The 20,190-nt window shown below is 33.8% G+C and overlaps 1 protein-coding gene across 1 annotated transcript in view; it reads right to left on the bottom strand.

The window, feature by feature from the left end:
* Nucleotides 1–20,190, bottom strand: part of LOC121374808 (zinc finger CCCH domain-containing protein 13-like) — a 76,647-nt gene that overhangs the window by 7,924 nt on the left and 48,533 nt on the right. Inside the window, exons 8-12 of the mRNA XM_041501919.1 lie at nt 16,661–17,018; nt 15,742–15,841; nt 13,659–13,784; nt 12,718–12,893; nt 9,646–9,744 (exon numbers count right to left, since the gene is read on the bottom strand). Of these exons, the coding sequence (XP_041357853.1) occupies nt 9,646–9,744; nt 12,718–12,893; nt 13,659–13,784; nt 15,742–15,841; nt 16,661–17,018 (859 nt within the window). The remainder of the gene's footprint in view (nt 1–9,645; nt 9,745–12,717; nt 12,894–13,658; nt 13,785–15,741; nt 15,842–16,660; nt 17,019–20,190) is intronic.

Genomic DNA, 20,190 nt, shown 5'->3' with positions numbered 1-20,190 from the left:
TGATAAGAACTTGAAGTTTTTACTTCTAGTAAAATAAAATGCACACCACATCACACTAATAACAGGTTCTATTATCATTACATTATTATCATTATTATCTTTATTTATTATCATTATTAATTATTGTTATTATTAATTATTACTATTTATCATTTAAATTATAACATTAAAGTTCTATAATTTTTCTTATCTCAACATAACATTCAAATTATAACATTAAAGTTCTATCATTTTTCAAATCTCAAAATATCAAAGCTTGATATTGTTGACCTTGTAAGAAATTAACACATAGCAAACTAAACAGTTCCACAAACATATTTGCTCACCTTCCCATTGGAAATATATATACATGTATATATATTTAAGGAAACTAAAACAAACTCATAAGAATGATCTTGACATATAAAATATTATTATATTTACTTTGTAATCAAAGGGGAATGAAGTACCTACTAGTATTGTAAAAATATTTAGCATGGTCTGCTGAGAAATTTAAACATGAACACCATAAATAACATGTCCGAACTGAAGGATAAAAAAGGTGTATGGTTCGTGCCAATATTGTTCGAAAATTTAACATGGTCTGCCATGGGTTTAAGCAGTAGGATGGAGATTTAAACATGGACACAATGGGTACTGTGTCCGAACTGAAGATTAACAAATGGTGTACGGTTCATGCCAATATTATGATAAAATTTAACATGGTGTGCCAAGGTTTTAAATGTGCTCAAATGACAACTAAAGACAAATTAAGTCCCCATCTGTGGTGGAGAGACAAGGACTGTGATGTGGAATTGGACAACAAAAGTTGCTGAAAGACAGGGGTATATACAGCCAGGATGAGAACAATTGATGGATCTGAAAGGGGAGAATGGTAGTATGGAGGTGTAAAATGAAAGTAAATAAATTCATGGTTAACAACACACGCCAGCACAATAACTATGTCATTAGATGCTTAACATGGTAGGAACAACACTTGGCATTGAGTGTCGGGAAAACCTATTACATGGACACAATGGGTAAATTGGAATTCCTCACAGACAGAACATTACGTGTAGTATGACTTTTGATATACCAGTTGTGGAATGGGATGGGATGGGAATGGGAAAAATAAATGGGCTGCAGGGGGGGGGGGGGGGGGGGGGGGGGTAGTGGGCGTAGTAACAAGAAAAGAAAATTGGCTTTCAAAATGCATGATTTCAGTTTTAATTTTACAATTTGTTTCTGTGGCTGAGTATGTTCCTATGGCAACACTGACACTCTCTGTTTAAAGCTAGTGAAGACAGGTATTCAGGAAGATTCATTTAAATTTTGTTTCAGGTTATTTAAATTCATGAAGTAATATAGTATCTTTGTTTGAGGATAAAGGCCCAAAGAACACATTAGACTTATTTACGAATGGAGTAATCCGGACTCACTCTCCAGTCAGTGGCAGTTGTTAGGTGTGAGAAGTGATGTAAAGTTTGACACAAATGTATTGTTTTGCAGAGCAATAGCTAGCATACAACAACTGGGGGTGCAGTTAAAACAAGTCATCAGGGACAGTCTTTTTCAAATATGACAAAAAGATACTTTTAAACTAAAATTCAAACTTTTAAACTAACTTTCAGTTACTTTTTGAGGGGTGGGGATAGAAGAAGGAAAATTTTATTTAATGACAAACTCAACACATTTTAATTATGGTTATATGGCCTCAGACATATGGTTAAGGATGACACAGATAATAAGAGAGGAAACCCGCTGCCACCACGCAATGGGCTACTTTTTCCAATTCACAGCAAGGGATCTTTGATATGCAGCATCCCACAGAGAAGATAGTACATACCATGAATTTTTTTTATACCAGTTGTGGAGTACTACTGGCCTCGGTGGTGTCGTGGTTAAGCCATCAGACATAAGGCTGGTAGGTACTGGGTTCGCAGCCCGGTACCGGCTCCCACCCAGAGTGAGTTTTAACGACTCAATGGGTAGGTGTAAGACCACTACACCCTCTTCTAACAGTGATAAACTGTTACTCTAACTTGGATTGTAGGGAGTCATTTAAGATATTAAGTACACATTTTAACAAATTCACATGCTAAGGGGAGCTAAAGGTCATTCTCCCTGAACTAGTCTCAGGGGAGTGATGGGGAGCCAGTGATAGCTCCCCTTAACAGCGAGGTCTGGGTGGGGTGGTCTAGTTAAAAGTCCTGTCTTGGGGAATCAGAGAGGAAACCTGTAACCACAAAAGCTACTCTTTTCAATTACATGTAGTAATAAGAGATGTTTCATATGCATGTTCCAAAAGGAAAGTAATGTGTGTTTCATGAAAACCCAGAACTGTTTAATTAGTGGCTGAAATATATCACCTATGTGGTAATTGTCATACATGGTCTACAGTGTTAAAGAGGAAAACTCCACATTTTTAACAGATTCATAACCTAAGCTTTGAATATCACACACCAGACGAATCCGACGAATCCGTAACTGAACTGTAATCTCTCACACCTGCCTATATAAATGAGTTAATTAAATTCACTCCATTTAGTCAGAAAGAAAAAATTCACTGTAATTATGCTTACAATAAAATGTGTGGTTTATAAGAAAATTACGGGTGTGTAACAGTTATAAACAGGATTTTTGTTTCAAAAACAAATAAAATTTAATTTTAAATTAGACGCTCTCATTTTGATTGTTGTTAAGTATAATATATAAATTTATATATAAATTAATGTTAGTGAAAAACCCTATAAACAAAAACACATCATTTAAATTTCATTTGTTAAAGACCAGATGATACATAATCAAGGAATGTATTTATAATGTACTTCAATATTCATATATTTCTAAAACCTACAAAACATTCAGTAATACAATATTATAGAACTCATATTAATGTATTTCAAAACCATTCTTATACTGATACATTATTAATTATATTGATGTTAGATAAATATATATTTTTTTAATGATTATTAATGTTTATATTTTATTAGTTACATGCAATACCGACGTTTAAACAATATATTTTTCTTTTACAATTCCACCACCAAAGTGCTGCATTTTTCTAGGGCAAGTAAGTGCTAATTATCTGTGATGTGCTGGTAAAACAAGGGGAGACAACTCGAGGCCAACTGGATCTACGAGAAAGGCAGTGGTTCAGAAAAAGATGTGATTTTGTTTTTGGTCCAGTAGTCGGTAGGCCTACATGCTGTTAGTGGTGAGTGAAAACACAGGTTAGTAAAGTGATACAACAAAATTACATGAGTTATTCAACAATAAATTATATGAGTTATTCAAACACATCAACACATAAATATATCATACATGAATACAAACACATACATTAATGCATTACAAATTTTAAATGCAAACAACATTAACATTATGACAATGTTCTTTTTTTTTTTTTTTAATTCAAGAAATAAATACGAAAATTAGCAGCTAGTTAATTAATATTTAACGAAGAATATTTTCAGTTTTAATTGCTTGTACAAGATTTTAAATTCTATATACGAGGTGGCCCAGTGTCCTCAACCACCACAAACAGCACCCACCAACCATGTCTACATGATATCAATACATGTATTTACACACTACCACAACGTCCCCATATCACAAACAACAACTACTTCCCGCTCATTGATTCTAAGGGTCGTTGGTATCATTCCAAAATAAAGTTTGTATAAAATTGTAGAAGTCAAACAGAAATATTCCATTTCTTTAAGCTATGAGACACTGTATATAAAAAAAATATTGTTAATTGTGAATCCGTTGTATTAACTGCATTACTACGCAGATGCTAACATTATATGACAAATATAGTGGAAGGCATTATACTGTACACACAATGCTGCCATCTTAAATTAAGATACACAACCAATGTACACATCAAGCATAACCAGACATTGAACCCCAGGGCAAGAGGAAAATAGGCTTGTCAAAAGAATACATGGTGAAAAGATCTCAAGATGGACACCAGGCCAACAGGATCCACCTAGAAATAGCGTCAAACAAGGAAGGAAGGAAATGTTTTATTTAACGACGCACACAACACATTTTTATTTACGGTTATATGGTGTCAGACATATGGTTAAGGACCACACAGATATTGAGAGAGAAAACCCACTGTCGCCACTTCATGGGCTATTCTTTTCAATTAGCAGCAAGGGATCTTTTATATGTACCATCCCACAGACAGGGTAGTACATACCATGGCCTTTGATATGCCAGTCATGGTGCACTGGCTGGAATGAGAAATAGCCCAATGGGCCCACCGACAGGGATCGATTCCAGACTGACTACACATTGAGCGAGCGCTTTAACACTGAGCTACATCCCACCCCTAGCTTCAAACAAGGTCTCAGGCTCCACGCTTATAAAACTGTTAAGAGTCTAGACAACACTCTAATAGAGTTTTAATGTCATGGCAATGCCATACAAATTGTATATATGTGATATCAGTAAAGATTTGAGTCTACACTCTAAAGTTGTATAAGCACGGGTCCAGGACAGAGGACTGGTGAGCTATACTCCAGGATGGATGATGGGCTTTTGTAAGTAACCAATGTACACCCTCTTCCCATCCTACTCAAAGCAAAATACAGTGATGACCAATTAACCAAACATATTTGCAAATGAATATGCACGACCCTTAGAATCACTGCATCACTTATATAATGAAAACATGCAAATGAATAATAAAATACTGACAAATACAAATTGTATATATATTTCACTATCAAGAATATTTTTACCATTAAACAAATAAATAAGCTTTACAAATGATCCGATTAAATATTTGTTTGGAAAGTACGAAGAGATGTATATTATGGCGATATATATGTATTCACCAATCACAAAGTAATTACAACAAAATATGAAATAAACTTACAATTTTAATGTTAATGATTATTTCCCTTTATAAAACTAATTGTTAAAGGATTATCTCCCTTTACATATATATTCCATCTACTTTAATGTGTGAAATGAATGAACAAAGCACCAATATATCTAGTTAACACTATGTTATGTTAATTAGCCCAGCCATTTAGCTACTTAATCTTGCTAGATGCTGGCACAACAAATAAAAATATGTGGTACCTCCTACTCTAAACTATAGCGTGTTGATGGTGTGGGCGCCATTTGTGCTGGTCGGAGTCTGTGCATGCTAATTAAAATGTTTACCTGGGAGAAAAAAGAAACCAGCTACATTCTACACATGCAATAAATTATTATACGTTTATGGTCTATATGCTCTTGGTCATGCATAAAGTCCTTGTTTAGCAAACAGGAATAACAAGAGATACATGTATTTTTGTTTGTCTTTATGAAGTGTCAAAGTTCAATTTTGTTTGGTTTAACATGTTATGTTAGAAGTAGAGCGCACTGGTTAATTAATTCGGGGCTACTGGATGTCAACATGTCATTGTTTAGGCTCAAAGTAATGAATTTACAAAGCCTATTTTCCTTAAACACAGGTGTTTAAGCATTGAAAATGTATGTAGTTACACGTGTTTAAGTCAAAAACTGTCTTCTTTGTAAATTCAGCCTACCACATTCTTCCAAAAGCAGGCAGGGGTCTTTTATATGCATTTTCCCACAGACATACCACAATATTTGATATAGTAGTAGTAGAGCATTGATTGATCCTGGAAAAAAATTCAGTGGGTACCCAAAGGGTTTGATCCCACAACCTTAGCACTTCAGCCAAACGCTCTACCGACTGAGCTAAATCCTGTCCCATATGAAGTATAAAGTGATCTTTATGTCCTGTTTTAGCCTCAAAGTCTTCAATAAATGGTCCACGTTAACAAAACCATTACCAGATACTATTTCGTGACATAATTTAATAAGACCAACTCTAATAGAATTTTAATAACTACATACAGTAGAATCTCATTGGCTCGAACGCCCAACGGTCGAACCTACCGGTATTCTCGAACCAAGCACAATGTCCCGATTTTTTGTTCCATTAAACCCTTTTATTTTGGTGCTGATTGGTCGAATACCCCTTGGGTCGAACAGAAGCTTTCTCTCGAACCAGTTTATTGGTCCGAACTGTAAAATTAAACATATTTAGCTCGAACGACTAAGTCTGTCCGAAGAAATACAAAAAATTATTTATGTACAAATTTTTCATCGACCCTTTCACGTCAGTCACAGAGTAAGTTATTATAAATTCGGAAGTGGAACGAATAAAGCCTAGATCATATGCCAGCTTATCATGTTGTTTATTTAGCACCTATCGGTAATTATCTTTCTAGTACAGACAATTGTACTACGATAATCGTTAGCTGAATGAACCTTGCATGTAACACCAATCAATTATTGAGCCTACGCATGAGCGTCGGCATATTTTGCTTTTAACTTGAAATACACGAGAGATCAATGTAATGTAGTGATTGCAACAATAACAGGTAGGCTAAAGGGCCTCCGCCTCTGTTTCATGCACTTTCATTTTTTCTCAACGTTGTCAATATGTCGGAAAGATTCTACAACAGCATAATAAAGAACGATTTTTTAAATTAATAAATATTTATAAATACAAACTGCCAGTGTGTTTGTTATTTGTTTATTTAACGGTGATAAATAATAGTTACAACAAATATGTATCTCATCCGACAATTGACGGCAACTTTGTTACTCATGAGTCAATCGGACCATCTCGCCCAAGCCAGTTTTACGGAAATATGCGAGGTATTCCGATTGGTTTTTGTGTTAGAGAAGCACCCGACAACGGCCAAATGCATGGTTCGAACTACCCGATGGGTCGAACAGACTTTGATGCACCGACAGTGTTCGAGCCAATGAGATTCTACTGTATATACTTATTAAAGCCAAGTTTTAAGATTTGTTCAATATATTTGTTTTTGTTTTGTTTAACAACACCACTAGAGCACATTGATTTATTAATAATCAATTATTGGATGTCAAACATTTGGTAATTCTGACATATAATATAGTCTTAGAGAGGAAACCTGCTACTTTTTTCATTTTATATGCATCATCCCACAGACAGGATATCACATTCTACAGTCTATAATATACCAGTCGTGGTGCACTGGCTGGAAGGAGAAATAGCCCAGTGAACCCATCAACATTTTCAATATGTTTAAACATCCAGATTTGATAACTTAACCATCTGCCTGATCATCGTTTATGGTCTGGTAGTTAATCTTTTGTGATCCCTGTTTGCAAACAATACAATGAAAAGTAATACATAAAACTAAAATGTGTAAATAAGCTATAAATTGTAAATTGAAAATAATGCATTTAAATAAAATAAAGATCTGCATGCTATGTTTGACAAATAAAATTAAATAATCAACAAAAAAAGTCACATGCTACAAAAAAAAACTATAAAAAATCTAAACAATTTTCTCAATTACTCTGAAAATTAAAATATTCAAAATGTATTCAATTTTTATTTTTGTAAATATAGGTAATGATAATTTATTCAGTTAACCTCATATAAATATTTAAATTAACTGGGTACTTTGGGTAGTTGGCTGACCGAGTTGACACAGAACACTGCAAGATCACCACGGTGACGAAAACAACACTTCAAAATAAAATCTAACTCTTGGTAAAACCACACGCTTAATTAGCACTGAAAACAGTTAGGCTTTTTATAAAGTCTGATGGATGATGAAAAATATTACAGTTTAAGGTGTTTTAAAATGTCTTGATGAAAATTACAAGACTCTACTTCAGAGATTTAAGCATTTACAAAATCACTATAGATTCATATTTTGTTGAGAAAAGTACAATAGATTTGGAATTGTTTAAATTTAAGTGATGCTGGGACAAATGAATTGGTGCATTTTGAATTGAAAGACAAAATGTCATTTATATTTTTAATAGCAAAATTTACAGAAAATTATCAAATTCTGATTTGTTCCCACGTTCAATAAATAAATGTCTGACACACTTACTTATACAATATCTTTATCTTGTGTAGATATATTCAGCTAAATGTTGTTTAAATATTTGATAACAAGTATATATATAAATATTATTATAAATAAATAATAAGAAAAACTATGGGAAAACATAATTTCTATGTAATTTTCCCCTAACCTTTTTTCATTTCATGAATGAATTAAACACAGAAATGCTTGCAAAACAATTAGTGACTGATATATATTTTAATGCTGTTAACATCTGATGCAAACTGCTTACTGACTGTGGTTGTAGCAGTATTTCTTGTTTGCATTAGTAAAACATTGTTTAAATGATTAAGAAGCGACATTACTACTTTAAAATTAAATAAAAATAATATCTGAAGACTGAATATATGTTATTTAAAGGTGATTACCACACATTTCTTTTAGATTTGTGTAAGTCTTATGCATGGCAAAATATAATACACATTAAAATGGCCATATTTACGCACACCTGTTTAGAGAAGTTACACATGACTAATGGATAACTATGTTTTATATATATTTGGCCTGGATATTCAGTTAAAAGTTTTAAGGTACTATTTTCTTGTAAAGTTCATTTTAGAGATGTCATTTAATTTTATTTTTTTTAAATGGTTGGGTTATAAGAAAGCATTGATAATTAAATGAATTGTGATTTTTGAAAGTGAATACTTCGCCCCAGTTCAATGGGTACAAATTAAGGTGCATAAAAATGTGTATATAGTATACGACAATCACTGCACAAACCAAACACACTGCTGTCAATGTGGTTTCGAGTCAAATCAGTTAGTCAACTACCACACACCCTATTTGAATATCTGCCTCAGACACTAGAACCACTAGAACTAGTAGTAGCCATCTTGTCTACGCTGTTCAGCCTAAAATAAAATACAATTTTCATTGTTGTTTTTTCTTTTTAAATTTATTTTCCACCTCTCATCTGCATATTTAGAGAAAGTTGCATGTGCTTGCTACTTTGGAAACCATTAACATATTTATCTTAAATAATATATGATAGCGTACTCTGTCTTTAACTCTTTGATTCACTGGCAATGGTTAATATGTTTATAACTAAAAGTCTTTTCATTGTTAAATACAATTTATTACCGCAGTATAGTGGCAAAATCTCTGTATTTATAAGATGTGCAATTTTCAAAGAGATATCAAATAGTAACTTTAAAAAAAGGGCCCCAAAGTTATTTAAGTCACATTAGGAATTACAGTTTCCACCTTTGTGATTACAAATGTTACAACATTAACAAGTTTGTTATTTTAATATGCCAATTACATTTGTCTAAATATAACTTAACATTATTCCAGGTAAATATTTTAGAAGGCAATTATTTTTATTGAAGCATTATACTTGAGTTACTACTATATTATGTTTGAAAATATATACTTCATGCATTTCTGATAATACAATATACATGTAGCAACATGCTTAAAATATTCTGATCATGCAAAGCAACAACAACAAAATTGTGACAGCACTGAAATGTTAATATTATTTTAGTAAAAAAAGCATAAAGCTGAAACAATTTATTAATAATCAATGTAATTATATTAGTTGCATTTTTTACAGCTATATACATGTACTCTTAAATTGAAAGTAAATTTTTTTCTAAATTAAACAAATTCTATTAAAAGCAAATAATAACAAAAATGTACTAAAAATTAAATTAAAATTAAAATAAACACATTTGTTAAGTATACAGAAAAATCTACGCCTAACACATACCTTCATTTCGGCTGTCAATTTCATCTTAGCATTTTCCACTCTTCGCCTTAAATCTTCTATTTCGTGCTGCAATCTGGTACACTGGATTACATAGTTATTCTAAAAAGAGTTTTAAAAATAATTACAAATACATAAAATACTTGCAGCACCAACAACTGATTCTGTGTTTGTTTTTGCAGATAAATCCTTTTTGTTGTTTTTCATTTTATGTTTTATTCAAATAAAAAATTGAAGTTCGACAATGCTAGATAGAACTATACTGACACAGTCTCATAAACATTTATTGTATTTGTACCTCTTCTTCTGATAAAAGAATTAACTTTTCTTCAATCTATTTTCAGATATCACTAGACTTCAAGACAATATTATCCAAAACATACACTCCCACCTTGAAAATTCCATTAACCCAGCCAAAATGTACAGGAATGATCCTTTGACAAGTCAGGCAGATATTATCTTGCTGAGCTAAATTATATTTAAAAATACAAATAAAAGCATGCAAGATACAGACATGGCAGAAGCAAGTAGACATTGGGTGTCTGTGTGTGTGTGTGAGACTGAGATCAAGGGCATAAAGCAAAGTTACTAGGGAGTTTTGAAAACTAGATGTCCTGAAATGAAAATTCCTGCATTCTACAAGTAAAATTCATCTCTGCCTTAAGATTTACTACCACAGGGCTGGAACTTAAGAATTTATCACCTACGGCTATTAAAAAAACCCAAATGTCGGTCTGAGATTCACAGGTATTCATTTGCTAAACCGATCAAAGTTTTAATATTATTATTTTAATAAAGATTTTAAGATATCTGAAAAACAATAGATTTTTTTTAAATGACCCCCTACTGTGGGATAACATTTTCCTGTTCTTTTTATTACCATCAGAGGCATCTTCATCGAATAAATAGATCGCATTCATATTGCCAGCAGATAAAAACAAGTTTCGATTTTGTAAAGGTGGTGTATATATTATTTGGCAAGATAAATGATTTTAATAATGAACTCTACCACTTACGTTGTTTTTATAAGTGGTATAAACCAAAAATTAAACATTTCTAATATTTTATAAAGAATTGCTGAATAAACAAATGACAGTAAGTGAAAATCATCAGTTATGACCAATTAAATCTGCAATTGAAGATAAAATATCAGACAAGAGTTAGTGGACACAAAAGACAAATAAGTGTTTTTTCAGTCGGAGATTGACGAAATGATAAAAGTAAAACGTTTTCATTGCTGAAATAAAATATAGCTTTTATTGTGTGTATCAAACATACAAATGGATCCTGGTATTAGACACAACAGAGGCTGTTAAGAATAGTGTTAAATTACGTTAAGGTAACTGTTGTAAGCTATGAAGTTTTTCATTAGTTGCGCTTTCATACACAACACGGTTTGTTTCCTTTCATGTCCTGTGTGCAGACTGATCGATGTTTTTCTGTGTGAAAAAGTGTGCGTTTTGAAACAGCGGAGCTGGGTGCTGTAAATTATAGCAGGATGCGGAAAAATAAAGAGGGGTGCAGAAAAACAAAGAGAGCTGCCAAAGGGGAAAAGGGGTGTCATAACATGACAGTGGGGCTGCAAAATGCAGAACGTATATTATACAACGTATATTATACAACGTATATTATACAATATACAGTAGAATCTCATTGGCTCGAACACTGTCGGTGCATCAAAGTCTGTTCGACCCATCGGGTGGCTCGAACCATGCATTTGGCCGTTGTTAGGTGCTTCTGTAACACAAAAACTAATCGGAACATCGGAACACCTCGCATATTTCCGTAAAACTGGCTTGGGCGAGATGGTCCGATTGACTCATGAGTAACGAAGTCACCATGAAATGTCAGATGAGATACATATTTGTAACTATTATTTATCACCGTTAAGTAAACAAATAACAATCAAACTGGTAGTCTGTATTTATAAATATTTATTAATTTAAAAAATCGTTCCTTATTATGCTGTTGTAGAATCTTTTGCGACATATTGACAACGTTGAGAAAAAATGAAAGTGCATGAAGCACAGGGGGAGGCCCTTTACCTGTCATTGTTGCAATCACTACATTACATTGATCTCTCCTGTATTTCAAGTTAAAAATTAAATATGCCGACGCTCATGCGTAGAGTAGCGATTAAAATGATTAAAGTAAACCGGCGAGGCCTGCCTAGGCTCACCAATTGATTGGTGTTACATGCAAGGTTCATTCTGCTAACGATTATCGTTGTACATTTGTCTGTACTAGAAAGATAATTACCGATAGGTGCTAAATAAACAACATGTTAAGCCGGCATATGATCTAGGATTAATTCGTTCCACTTCCGAATTTATAATAACTTACTTTGTGACTGACGTGAAAGGGTCGATGAAAAATTCTTACATAAATTCTTTGTTTGGTATTTCTTCGGACTGACTTAGTCGTTTGAGCTAAATATGTTTAATTTTACAGTTCGGACCAAAACACTGGTTCGAGAGAAAGCTTCTGTTCGACTCCAGGGGTATTCGACCAATCAGCACCAAAATAAAAGAGTTTAATAGAGAGAAAAAATCAGGACATTGTTCTTTGTTCGAGAATACCGGTAGGTTCGACCGTTGGGCGTTCGAGGCAATGACATTCTACTGTATATTATACACGCATGACTAGTTCCATCGACGGTACTATTAACTCCCATTAACTCCAACCAGGACCCAAATGTCTGTGTTAAACACTAGCATATAATGTTCATACAGGTTTATACATTTTGCTGTCAGTGAGGAACTTTACCAACGGCAGTAATTTGTATCCAGTGGCACAAAAGTGTCATCAGTGACACCCCCGACCAATGGCAGTTTATATCTCACTGATGGCAATTGCCGTCATTGCCGTCATTAAGCTCGAGCTCTGCTACCAGTAATATTTTTTTTATTCAGAATTATTGAGGCTAGAGCACCCCGTGCCTGAGATAATCGCTAGAGCACCCCGTGCCTGAGATAGTCGGTTTTTCTGCACATTTAATTTTTTTTAATTTTAGTTTTTTTGCTGCTGAAAGAGGTATGTATTTTGTGATGTGTGGCTTAAGAAGATGAGAGTTACTTTTAATGACGGTTTGACATCTCCGAATCGGACGTTCTTCTCCTTGGGTCCCTCCAGCGTGATCATCAGTTTGCGGTGAACCGCGTCCAGCTCCTGTCTCATGCGGTTCATCTGCTCCTCTAGCGGAGGAGTCTTCTTCTTCTCTTCAAAATAGCGCTTCTTCCACACATCACGGGCTGAAAGGGTAAACAGCAGGTTCCAAGAGTTTAACTTCGGTCTAACCTAGATATACTGTCTATGGTAACGTGTGCACTCCGAACAGAATGCTTGCACTAGACTGACTGATGAAATTTACTTTACATTTTTTCTGCTCTTATACGAAAGAAGAAATTCCATAGAATTAAAAGTCTTTCCTACCATAAAATGATTTGGTGAATAAAGAAATAATTTGTGATGTAAGATTTAATCCTGTTCTTTAACAACAAAACGCTAAACAAAAAAACAACAACCATTTTTAACTTTGTTTAAAATATGTATTGAGATAAGCATACATAGATGTAACTATAAACTAATAATAATTGATTTCGGACCTATACTTATAGGTGAAAAAAAGGAGCTAAAATGCCAAAACTAACATTGGTGCTAAACACAAAAGCTGATGACATCATCACCACCAGAAAAATAATACCCATATTTTACCTTTTGACTTCCTCAAGGGGAGACAAAAATTTACTTTTCAAATTTTTTAAAAGAAACTTTACATTTTTTAAATCATACATAGAGATGAACATTCTTAGATGTAACTATAAACCAAGTTTTAGTTATTTAGGACTTACAGTTTGGAGCTAAACACAAAAGTTGACACAGTCACAACCTTTGTAAAAGTAATATCTACATCTTGTCACGGTGAGATAAAAGCAATCAAATGGCTACCAACCAACCACCCCTCCACTTGGCCGAGTTCCAGGAAATTTTATTGTTTTCAAGTCTGCCCAACGTACCATGGTTTCTCCTGTTCTGTGTTTTACTCTGTAGCTGTTTGGCTTTCTTCACCAACTCCTCTCTCTCCCTCTCCGTATTTTTACGAGACTCACGAGCAGCCTCGAGGTCTTTTAGCAGCTTTTCCTCTGAAAAAACCCCAACCAAAACATGACTGTCAATAATACAACTTAAAACATGGCCACTTTGTGCCATACAATACATTAGTAGATTTTCAGACAAGAGAGATATCCAAGATGAAAAAGACGAAATATTTTAAAGTGAAGCCTATAGATGTAAAGTTGTGATCTGTATAGTTTCAAATATTATTTCCTAGCATCTTAAGAAAGAAAAAAAGAAAGAAATGTTTTATTTAACGACACACTTAACACATTTTATTTACAGTTATATGGCGTCAGACATATGGTTAAGGACCACACAGATTTTGAGAGGAAACCCGCTGTCGCCACTACATGGGCTACTCTTTCCAATTAGCAGCAAGGGATCTTTTATTTGTGCTTCCCACAGGCAGGATAGCACAAACCATGGCCTTTGTTGAACCAGTTATGGATCACTGGTCGGTGCAAGTGGTTTACACCTACCCATTGAGCCTTGCGGAGCACTCACTCAGGGTTTGGAGTCGGTATCTGGATTAAAAATCCCATGCCTCGACTGGGATCCGAACCCAGTACCTACCAGCCTGTAGACTGATGGCCTAACCACTACGCCACCAAGGCCGGTAGCATCTTAAGAATAACAGTGTGACATTTTTTTCTGGGTTTTCTTTTTTCAGTATCAAAAAACATAAGGCAGAATTTACGAAGCCTGTTTTTCTAAGACACAGGTATTTAAGCATTTTGAATGTCTGTAGTTACACACCAAGTCTAAAACAGGCTTTGCAAATTCAGCCCATATTGTTACTGCCTTGAAATGGAACTGTATGGAGAAACACATTAACAAATCATTCAGAGAAAACTCACAGCACAGCCAAAAGAGAAATGATAAATTTGAACTAAAAATATTGGATTTCCAACTAAAGTTGGACAATTGTTCTCTCTGAACTAAACAAACCCTTGTGAGTTTACAATAATATCATTTGAATCATTGGATGTTTTATTTCATCTATACAGATGCTGCTGTGGCAACATTAATCCATATACCTTTGTCAGACACCCAATAGCTGGTCTTTGTGCTGAGGTGTCATTAAATATGCATGCACTCAATGTTGTGTACAATATACATGTGTCAGTAATGGTTTGAATCAGACTGTCATCAGCTATTATCAGTAATAACCAGGCTGTGCCAATGTATTCCTAACAACCTATAATGATAATATATGCTTCTTATATGCAACAAGAATTCAGTGGAATTAAATAACCATACCATACCATTTTTCAGTGCACCGTGATTAACATCCAAAGATGCAACTATAAACCAAGTTTTATTACCTACATGTAGGTCTTATAGCTTGTGAATAACTCATCTAAATGCAAAAGTTTAACTTTAACTTTCAACTTTAACACAAATGTTGATACTGTGGCACACTGCCATTGGAAAGGTCATTTCTATATCTCGCCTTTCTACTTGTTAAAGATGAGACAAAAATGTATAAAATCAATAAACATTCTATTATCATAATGTCATCTTTCCTTCTTTGAATTTCATCTTTTAATATACACCGCAGTAACCTATAATGATAATATGCATATTATTTTGGTAAAGTTTTCTCGTTCCAGCCAGTGCACCATGACTGGTATACCAAAGGCTGTGGCATGTGCTATCCTGTCTGTGGGATCGTGCATATAAAAGAATCCTTGCTACTAATGGAAAAAGGTAGCGGGTTTCCTTTCTAAGACTATACGTAAAATTACCAAATGTCTGACATCCAACAGTCAATGATCAAGAAATCAATGTGCTTTAGTGGTGTTGTTAAACAAAACAAACTGTTTTTCAGTAAAAACGTATCAAACCAATAATTTCCTAATAATTATCACACTTTAATCTTCCTTTTTTGTCTTATCTTGTCTTTCAATATATTATTCCTTTGTGTGTATTTTGCCTTTTTGGGTAAAACTGTATAAAACCAATTATTTTCTAATATCATACTTTCATCTTTCTTTCTTTGTCTTGCCGATGTTGTCAATCTTTCTGTCTGCAGGGGTGATTGCATTCGAAGTTCAGGAGGTGAGGGGTACCTGGCCAGCTCCTGTAGCAATTAATATGAGAAGGTTATAAAGAAATAATACAAAAATAATACTATATGGCATCATTATTTCATTTCAAGAAAACATTATATACATTGTACCCGGTACTATAAATACATTATACAGTACATTAAAATCAGTCACAGAAAAGCCACCACATGAAAGTGGCATATATTAAACCCAATTACATGAAATCTACTATATAGTATTGATACTGAATCTATTCTATAACTGGTTGCATTCAATTCCATAGCGTCATACCCAAAAATGTCTTTCTGGCAGAAACACTGCTGGTGGATATCATAAAGAACTGCCTCCCACCCTCACTTCCACAAAGCTGTATTACTCAAGGTCCTTCTACTTTTAACTGTTGACTTAATATGCTCATCTTGTTCTTTGACTTCTATTAACCTGTCAATCTACAGTAAATTCCAATTTCAAATCTGGGGTCCATTTTGTTTTGAGACATTGATGACTAACTATTACTTTTTATATAGTTTTTATTTAGAACCAACTTGTTGCATAATATAAACATGGAGCAACATTTTAACACTTATACCTGCACATAAATCAAATACCATTTACTGTATTTAAAATATTATAAATCATCAAAAAAGGAAAAACAGAACACATACGATTTTAAATCTTAGACTGATAATCAAGAAACAATTTTCAAAGTTATCTTAGTGCTATGGTATTGTAAAACCATTATAGGCTATGATTTCACTACAGCACAAGCCATAATGACATCATAGCTTGTGATGATTTTATGATTTCGTAGCACTAAGATGGCTTAAAAAATCTGGGACATGAATACTCACATCGTCTGAGGCAGTGCGCTCCATCTTTTTCCTGTCGTCGTATCTGTTCCTGCCCCGGTCCTGTGATTTATCCCGGTTTCGGTCCGGTGACCTGTCCTGGTCTGAAGTTCTGTCGCGATCTGGGTCTCCATCATGATCATACCGACCGTCATCCTTTCTCCTCCGCTCCTCCTCCCTCTTTCTCTTCTCCTCCTCAACCCACTGGTGTCTGTACTCGTCGTCATGCTCAAACCGTTCCCGATCAATCTGGTCCCGATCAGCTATGTCCTCAAACCGATAGTCATCCAGCAGGTCATCATCCTGCTGATCTGCGTCGACCCGGTCCCGGTTCAGCCGGTTTTGGAGATCACGTCGCCGTCTGGAGAACAGAATAGTTAATCACATCAGATACAAGAACATACTTCTTTCCCTGTTGAACATATTGGTATGTCTGGCTTTTTTTAATGAAATTAAAAAAAAAAAATATGATTATAATTTTAGAAAATCTGAATCCTTAACCTGACCTCTTAACTAATGGCATTCCCCCCCCCCCCCCCAAATATCTCAACAGCCAATGGGATGGCTTAAAATCTTCCCATGAATCAGGGTAAGTTGAAAAGAAAAGAAGGTTTGTGACATAATTATTCTATAGTGGACACTATTTTTCTGTTTGTGTGCCCATTTTGTGTTTCTGCTGTATATTCCCCTCCACCTTCCCATTATGTTACCATAGCCTATATTATTACATGTAAGTAGATTGCTTTCTGTTGACTGTTATCACAATTTTGAAATGTCAGTGCAATTTCTGAAGGTACATATATGAGATCATGTACCTTTAAAACATACATATATTAGTGAACACCTCAAAATATTATATATTTAAAAAAAGAATAAAAATATTCTGAGAATTCTTAAATGTGAAGTCTGAAGTCACATAACAGTAATAATTTATACAGTAAAGCCATGTACGATGACATCATCCTTTATACCACCAAAACAAATTATCATATCAGCACAAACAATGCCTCATAAATAATCATTTAATAATTTAATAAATTCCAAATATATTTAACAGTTTGATTAATAACCATTAATAATAACCACCATGTGCAGCAATGTAAACATCCTCACCAATATATCCTGATGCTGAAAGTAACAATACAAAGCCTAGCAGTATGTATAATACAGTTTTTATTTCTCTCTCTCGATACTGCTTCATATTACTGTGTCATTAGTGGGGCATTTTTACACACTTTTTTAAAATTCTTTTTACCAAGGAATAATTAGAAGATGACAGAACTTAAAAGTTTTTGTAAAAATATGAACGAGACAAAATAATTGTAGGATGCAGGATGCCAAAGAAGGTTGGGGTGTGATGGGACTGACAACAAAGTATATTTGAGCAAGTGATAACAAATTTCAACAAAATAGTTTTCTGTATCGTAAATTGAGCAAGTGTTTCTTAACTCAATTGTTTGGTACCATAATTATATAAATTCTTATGTTCAGATTTATTTTTTAAAAGAAAGACAAAAAAGAAAAGAGAATTAAAAAATAAAATAAAAATCACCCACCGAAACATTAAGAAAAAAAGAGAAAATGTTCTGAATGACTTATAACTAATGAAAGATAAAAAAAAAAACCCGAAAAAAACCCAAACAAATAAAGCAAATAAAAAAAAAAAAAAAAAATAACACTCACCCACCCACCCACTCACAAAAAACACCCCCAAGAAAACATTCTGAATGACTTACAACTAAAGAAAGATCAGGGTACAGAAATTCAATTTGTTTTTCAAAAATGTCAATGTTACGGAATTGTTCTGCTTGCTATTACTGTAATCGATCAATATATTGCAAGCATCCATTAAAATCACCCTACCTTAAATCCTTAAACATTGTAATTCCAGCGACGAAATGAAAAGTCTATTTAATGTAACAATTTAAACAAACACACTGAGCGTGCAGATTAAAGGATAGACATAGTCGCGTGTACAAAAGATGGGAAATTTAACCGGAATTAGCAGATCCTCCGCTAAACAATCGGACTGTCAGATCAATTAGCACAACGGTAACTACGGGTTGCTATGGTAAACGACTGCAATAGTACGAGACAATCAGACCAGAACAATAACAGAGAGGATGGTTTCGAGATAAACAAATATTGGTACTGTGTTTCTCATTCATTGTCAAAGTGACGTTAACTTAAAGCACTAGTAAATAATGGTGTGTCTTATCAATATCCTGTGTGACAAAATGTTGTTAAGATTATTTATTCTTTAAAATCCAGTGCTACATGACTGGTATACAATATGGCATGTGCTATCCTGTCTGTGAGGAATTGCAAATAAAATATCCATGTTGTTCCATAATAAGAGTGCATGTAATCGTGTCGTGGTATAGATTTATATATTTCTCAATCTATAGACAAAGTGTCACAGTGACATTATGACCTCGATGGAACATTGTGCAACCATAATTTTTGCTTCATTAACAATAAATATCAAATATCTTAATATACATCAATTTTATTTTAAATCCCTTTCTAGCTCCATTTCTGGTAATAGGTATCATACAATTATAGATTGTTTAAAAAATATTTGTACTATGTCAAAGACATTTATACTTATCAAATAAACAATTTATAAATTTGTAAATTGTCGAACATTTAATTTGAATTTTACATCTACAATATGTAAAGATAATCAATCATGCCTTGTAGTCCATCATAAGTATTGTTTTTACAGATAGCTTTCATAAACACAGACTTGTGGTCCACAATATGTTAGGTCTATCATAGGTATTGTTTTTACAGATAGCTTTCATAAACACAGACTTGTGGTCCACAATATGGTAGGTCTATCATAGGTATTGTTTTTACAGATAGCTTTCATAAACACAGACTTTTGGTCCACAATATGTTAGGTCTATCATAGGTATTGTTTTTACAGATAGCTTTCATAAACACAGACTTGTGGTCCACAATATGGTAGGTCTATCATAGGTATTGTTTTTACAGATAGCTTTCATAAACACAGACTTTTGGTCCACAATATGGTAGGTCTATCATAGGTATTGTTTTTACAGATAGCTTTCATAAACACAGACTTTTGGTCCACAATATGGTAGGTCTATCATAGGTATTGTTTTTACAGATAGCTTTCATAAACACAGACTTGTGGTCCACAATATGTTAGGTCTATCATAGGTATTGTTTTTACAGATAGCTTTCATAAACACAGACTTTTGGTCCACAATATGGTAGGTCTATCATAGGTATTGTTTTTACAGATAGCTTTCATAAACACAGACTTGTGGTCCACAATATGTTAGGTCTATCATAGGTATTGTTTTTACAGATAGCTTTCATAAACACAGACTTGTGGTCCACAATATGTTAGGTCTATCATAGGTATTGTTTTTACAGATAGCTTTCATAAACACAGACTTTTGGTCCACAATATGGTAGGTCTATCATAGGTATTGTTTTTACAGATAGCTTTCATAAACACAGACTTTTGGTCCACAATATGGTAGGTCTATCATAGGTAT

Source organism: Gigantopelta aegis, chromosome 6 (genome assembly GCF_016097555.1).
Source record: "Gigantopelta aegis isolate Gae_Host chromosome 6, Gae_host_genome, whole genome shotgun sequence".
NCBI lineage: Eukaryota > Metazoa > Mollusca > Gastropoda > Neomphalida > Peltospiridae > Gigantopelta > Gigantopelta aegis.
Note: the sequence above shows the minus strand (reverse complement) of the source record. Positions and strands in the feature narration are given on the sequence as shown.